General features: G+C 46.3%; 1 protein-coding gene across 1 annotated transcript; it reads left to right on the top strand.

The window, feature by feature from the left end:
• The first annotated feature begins 1,548 nt into the window (after positions 1–1,548).
• LOC103179834 (protein BTG1) lies at positions 1,549–3,696 on the top strand. Its single transcript, XM_007895307.2, has 2 exons — positions 1,549–2,069; positions 2,634–3,696. The coding sequence occupies exons 1-2, from the start codon at positions 1,925–1,927 to the stop codon at positions 3,008–3,010; spliced, it is 522 nt and encodes a 173-aa protein (XP_007893498.1). The 5' UTR covers positions 1,549–1,924; the 3' UTR covers positions 3,011–3,696.
• The last annotated feature ends 2,523 nt before the right edge of the window (positions 3,697–6,219 follow it).

Raw genomic sequence — 6,219 nt, 5'->3', positions numbered from 1 at the left:
AAAAATGGCATCAATTTCAATTTTTTGAACAAAGCCAGAAAAATAATACAACTTTTGAAACAATCACATCTGTAAAGAGTCATCTGCATCATCCGCAATGATGATGTCGGGGTAGAATTTCCAGACATGGTGAGCACAAATTTGTTGCTGTTCCTATCTGCAAATACATAGTTATACTTGGTAGCAACTACCTGTGAAACACTTTGTGACATTTCAACATTAGAGGTGTTATATCAAATACAAGGACCATTATGCAAATGTAATCTTGTTGTTGTTGTTGTACTATTATTGTTGAATTATTATCAATAACATCGCGAAATCATATCTGGGGCAAGGAAGCATTTAAACTTTGCAAGTATTGGCTGGGAAGCTCTGCTGAAGTCTTTTCTAAAGATAATAATAATAATAATAATAATAATAATAATAATAATGGCCTCAGATTACATATTCATGCGGTTTAATGAACTCTCTCAACCTGTTCCTCTATTGAGGTCCTGGGTATGAATTGCTCCAGTGGAGTCTACTTTCCAAATGAAATGGTGGGTAGAAATTCCAATCCATTTTACCCACACTGCTTTTGCTGATGTCAGGCATTAATGTGATTCCCCCTCCCCACTGCCCCGAGTTATAAATGCTGCAAACACCTTTACTTTCTCCCTACAATAGTCACTTTCTCCCCACAATAGTCACTTTCTCCCTCCAATAGTCACAGTGTCCAAAGTCATATCCACAACAAAGCGCTATGGATGTGGGCATTGCAGCACCGTGTTGTGAACGTAAGGCTTGTGAACGTCGCAGTAAACCACTGCGAAGGGGAGGCCGTGGCAGTGCTGTGAACATCAAGGGTTGCAAAACACGGAGCCGCCGACGCGGCGGGCGGCGAAACACGGGGGGGGGGGGGGCGGCCGGCCAGCTGACGGTGCGGCAGCTGGCACGCAGGGGCTGCGGGCGTGAAGACCGTCGGCAGGGGCGCGACCGGCCGGGAGAGCGCGGCGCGCGCGGACGGACGGACGGCCCCGCGGCGTCGCGCTGCGAACGAAAGGGGGTCTTTGCGGGTGGCCCTGTGCGGTGTGGTACCGGCACGGGGTGCGGATGAAGGTGTGGGCGCGGGTGGCACGGTGCTGGGTGGGTGGGTGGGTGGGTGGGTGGTGTTGGGGGTGGCGGTGGTTGCTGTGTTGGGGGTGGCCTTGCCTGTTGCTCTGGGCTTGGTGGGGGGTGGTGTAGGGGGTGGGGGTGTGGTGGGGGGTTGTTGCTGCTCTCTGCTCTGCTCTGGGGTGGGGGGTGGGAGAGTCACTCTGTGTTGCTGGTCTGGGGCTTGTTGTTGCTCTGCTCTGAGCGCCCCGCCCCTCTCCACGCCCCGCCCACCGCCCCCCCCCTCCTCCTCGCCCCGCCCCCATTGTGCGTCGACAGACGCGGGGGTCGCGTCACTCACATCCCGCTCGCCGTCACGTCAGCGCGCTTCCAATTGGTCCCGCGCCCGTCTTTGTTGTGAGCGCGTCACTTCCCGTGTGCGGGTATAAAGGGCGTCGCGCGGGGACGGCGCGGCCCGTTCGGTGAAGGATTTTAGCGCCGGAGGATGTGCCTGGCAGCAGCGGCCGCCCCCGTCGCCGAGCTCTGACCATCCGCTCGCCTTTCCCACTCCCCTCCCGACAAAGAGCCGCCCGTTACCCGGCCGTCCTCAACCCGCACCTCACCCACCACCTCCTCCCTCCCTCCCGCGCTCGCTCGCTCGCTCACACACGCGGACAGGATCAGGCAGAGGTAACAAACCGCCTCACGCCGGCCGTCCAGAGCCGGAGACCCATTTGAAAATAACCGACAAAAGAGCCGCTCAGCGTCTCGCTCCTCGCGGACACCGAAGCCTCCCCCACACCCTCCGCCCCACACACACACGCACACACACACACACAACTTATCCTCCTCAATGTACATTTCAAGCGCCTGGGCCAGCATGAAACTGGAGATCTCCGCGGCCGTGGGATTTATCGCTAAACTGCTCCGGACGACGGGCACCATGAACGAGCGGCAGCTGCAGACTTTCAGTCAGTCGCTGCAGGAGCTGCTGGCGGGTGAGTGAGCGGCCGCGGCGCGAGGGCGAGGAGGGAAGTTGGCGGCGGCGGCGATGGCGATGGCGATGGCGGGCTCTTTCTTTGTCCTCGGGCTTGTTTTATCATCTCTCTCCCCTCCCCCTCCCTCCCCTTCTCCCACCCACCGGCGAGCCGAGCTGAGCTCTGTGCGCGGCGGCGGTGGAGGAGGAGGAGTGTTGGGGGGGAGAGAGAGAGAGAAGAGGTGCTGTAAACAACCTCCCTTTTGTTTTAATGGCACACACCAACCGCCGACAGCAGCGGCCATCGAGACATCTCCTGCGCTCCCGCTCTGCTGCCCCCAACCCAACAGTCGAGTCGGTCTCTCCTTCTAACGGTCTCCTTGCGAGGCTGTGAACCGTCCTCTTTGTTTACAACACAGTCGGCGGCGAGGAGGGGGTGGGGGGGGTGGTGGTGGTTTACTAACCTCTCCCCCCCCCCCCCTCTCTCTCTCTCTGTAACCGGAGCCGCTGAGATCCGAGCGTTGTTGTTTTCGAGGTGGAGTGAGAGACCGCTCATTACACGATTCTTTTGTTTCGCTTTTCACAGAGCATTACAAACACCACTGGTTCCCCGACAGGCCCTGCAAAGGGTCCGGGTACAGATGCATCCGAATCAACCACAAAATGGACCCCATCATCTGGAAGGCAGCGAACCGCATCGGACTGAGCAACGAACAGGTTTACCACCTCCTCCCGAGTGAACTCACTCTCTGGGTTGATCCTTACGAGGTGTCCTACCGGATCGGGGAAGACGGCTCCATCTGCGTCCTGTACGAAGCTCACCCCATCGTCAGCAACCACCACCTCAGCGCCAGCTCTCCCATGCAAATGGTGGACAGCAGCAGGATAAGCTGTAAAGATGAATTCCGCCTCGGTCGGACGAGTCCGTCCAAAACCTACAACATGATGACCGTGTCTGGCTAGGACCAAAGGCTCACTGCAATGGATATCGGTTTGGTTTGGGGGGAGGGCTTCTATTACTGGATGGTCTTCTTAGTGTTAAAGAGAAAGTATTGATTTCGCTCTCACAGGCTCTTAAAAGTAATTATCACCTGTGCACTCTCTCTGATCTAAAATTCTATATTTTATAAAAAACAAAATATTGATGCATTTCTGTATGGGGAAGTGACGGCTATAAGACTGTTTGCTGTCTTTGTATTTCAAAACAGTATTTTAACATTTCACAATTAAAAAAAATTCGGTTAGGTTGATTTAACAATGTCTGTTTTTGCATGAATTTGGGTTAATCTACCTGTGAGAGATGGAAAAGACACGTCTCTTTAACATCTGACCAGCCTACTTTGATGAAATAGCTATATCTGTACATTGCTAGCCTAGGGTTTTTCAAAAGTGCCGTCTTTATTTTTAGCACTGTTTAGTGAAGTGGATACGGACTGTAGTTTCTTCTATACCGTGATCGGGTAACTTCACAAATGTTTATTTGTGAATTCTGTTGACCATCTTTCTATATTTGGTAAATTATGAACTGCTGTAAATTTGTACAGTTCATGTATATTGATCGTGGCAAAGTTGTACAGATTTCTATTTTGGAAGAGAATTTTTCTTCTCTATATAATAAAAGCGTTTCCTATCTTGCCATTTTAACAAAACAGAAGCTGGCTCCAGTGTTTTTCAAAGGGGAGGTTTGTTTGTTTCTGCTTCAGGCACCATTCAGTGGGATGAAAATTGACATGCGAATCCCAGAAATTAAATAAAGTGACCAAAGTATTCGAGCAATTTCTATATAATCAATCCAATCTGCCGTTAAACCAATGTTTCTCGAGATCTTGAGTTTCAATGAGCTAAGTTCCATTGAAGACAATTGTTGCTTTCATTCTATAGAATATGTGAACTCACTTTGTTTTGATGGACTACTTGAAAATTGCATCAGGTACAAAAGCAATCCCCAGTCTGACCTTTTATTTGGAAACAGTTTCAGAATTAAAGTAAATTTACATAAGGTAAGATAACTTAAAAATGGACATTATTTAAATCTATGAAAGCCTAGATCTGCATGTTTACTTCTCTATCTGTGGTCGTCTGTTTCCATTCTACGAGCGAATGTAATGGAAAGTGTTGGCATGTAGATCATTACACAGGAACATGTCTGAACAAACTCCATTGCTGTTTCCTGGAAGCGTTTGGGTCTGTTCATCTGAAACAAATAATCTCCCATCGTGAATCTATAAGCGCTATGACTAACTTGGGCAAGTACGGCATTCTGGTTCAGTATTACAATGAGTGTGTTTGAAAGTGATTATTAGCCATGGATGGTCTTCTTTCTTCTCTCCCCCCCCCCCCCCCCCCACCAAAAAAGACGAGCTGGTTTATCTTAATTCCTTTAGTTTGTGCATGAAGGAAGGGTTCTATAATTCGAGACCCTGACCACTTGGATTCTTTCCATTAATATTGATGAACCATAAAGTGCCCATTTAGTTCATTTAAGAAAAAATCTTGTTATACAGGAAGATTTTTGAATACTGCTTTATATATAATAACTATGAAGGCAAAATACCTAAAGACTTAAAAAAAAGTGCCCTCTAGCTTAGTGATGAAATGATAGTTGTTTCTTTGTTGATTTAACCTCTTGTAAACTATCCACTGACTTGTGGAATGCAAATTATAGTTCACAGCTGGCAACAACCATCATTAACCTATCGTGTGGGTGACTATCCCAGCTTGGTTATTCTTCAGAGGAGGCTACTTGATTTGAACTTATCGGTGTTTCCAGAAACATTAAAAACATGCAATAAGTTCAGATTTTAAATTGTATCTCCATAGACTGGACGTGAGAAAATATTCTAAAATTAACATAAGCTGGATTGAACATTTAACATTGGTACAGTAACAATGGGACCAAACCTTACAGCTTCTAAAAGTTTCTCCAATAGTTACTGTTTTCTCTGCAACTGCAGTTGACACCAAGAGCTGACATTAGCTAATAAATGGGTATGAGCTAAAGGACCTAGTGCTGTTTTTAATTGCTCTTGCTTCTGGTGTTTTACACCCTTCTCGGCCATTGGGAAAAACACCCTTTGATCAGAGATGAGATAGAATGTGACTTTCAAACACAAGCCTACCTAGTTCTGCAACATAATAGTTTTTATTGATCCAGTTGTCTTTGTGAATGAATGTCTGGCCAACCATTTTTTTGCCAATATCGCACATTACTTCGAGGCAACCTACAGACTGGTGATCTCCTTGTCGTAACGAGAAGAGAGGGCCACTTGAAATATTAAAGGTTTAAACCTGGTATGTTTTTTTTATCAAAGTTAAAAGTTTATAATATTGGATATAAATTAGGAGCAGGTCAGGAGCGCAAATTAATGCTTATGTAAGAGATGAAGAAAACCAGGTGTGGGTGTATTAAGTATTAATGTAAGAAGTGCAAAGGGTACCCTGTTTCAAGGTATCCCTCCTAGAATAAAACTAGAAATGACCCAATATTATCAGTATCCTAACATTACATAATTTGAAAATAATTATGCTTAATACAGAATTTTACAAACTTATTCACAAACTTCCACTAGTTTGAATTAGTTGCATCTAATGCTCTTGATTTGATCAAAGTTAAATGGGATTGAATGAATATTTAAGATTGCACGTACAAATTTAGATAAAGTAGGCATAACCATATTGGGAGTAAATATGCCATGCTTCCCCCATGTGTAGGTGTGCCTATTGCAGATAAAATTACTTAGTAATGCTAAGTTGAAGGAACAGCTGTTTCTGTGTGCTTGCAGTTTTGCTGTCCTGATAAACAGCATTCTGTTACCCAGTTTATAGTGTAAATCGATTCACCAGGAGAACGAAGAAAACTCCAGCCATAAATATGACCCTCAAGCCAGTGGGACATTCTGAAGCTCAGTGCTCGATACAAATGGAAACTAAACTGAATTGAGTATTTGAAGTGGATTCGGAGGCACTAAGCTACTACCATAGCTTATTTACCTATGAATTAAAATAAGAAAAATTCATAGCAACTGCTGCCATTTACATATCTGTAATCTTTAGAATTGGTTAGTCATACAATTAAGGCAATGTTGATTCAGTTTTTGGTTGCTGAAGTAAATACACATAAGACAGTCACACTTCATTGTGTCTGGGGCTTGCCACCATTAATTGTAATCTTA

Source organism: Callorhinchus milii, unplaced genomic scaffold (assembly GCF_018977255.1).
Source record: "Callorhinchus milii isolate IMCB2004 unplaced genomic scaffold, IMCB_Cmil_1.0 Scaffold5, whole genome shotgun sequence".
NCBI lineage: Eukaryota > Metazoa > Chordata > Chondrichthyes > Chimaeriformes > Callorhinchidae > Callorhinchus > Callorhinchus milii.
The sequence above is the reverse complement of the archived record's forward strand: the minus strand, read 5'-3'. Positions and strand labels throughout refer to the sequence as shown.

Bases quoted from the DNA above. Each gene is read 5' to 3' on its own strand.
- LOC103179834 (XM_007895307.2), top strand. From the start codon at position 1,925: ATGTACATTTCAAGCGCCTGGGCCAGCATGAAACTGGAGATCTCCGCG. The intron at 2,070-2,633 runs GTGAGTGAGCGG...CGCTTTTCACAG, and splicing joins GCTGCAGGAGCTGCTGGCGG to AGCATTACAAACACCACTGG.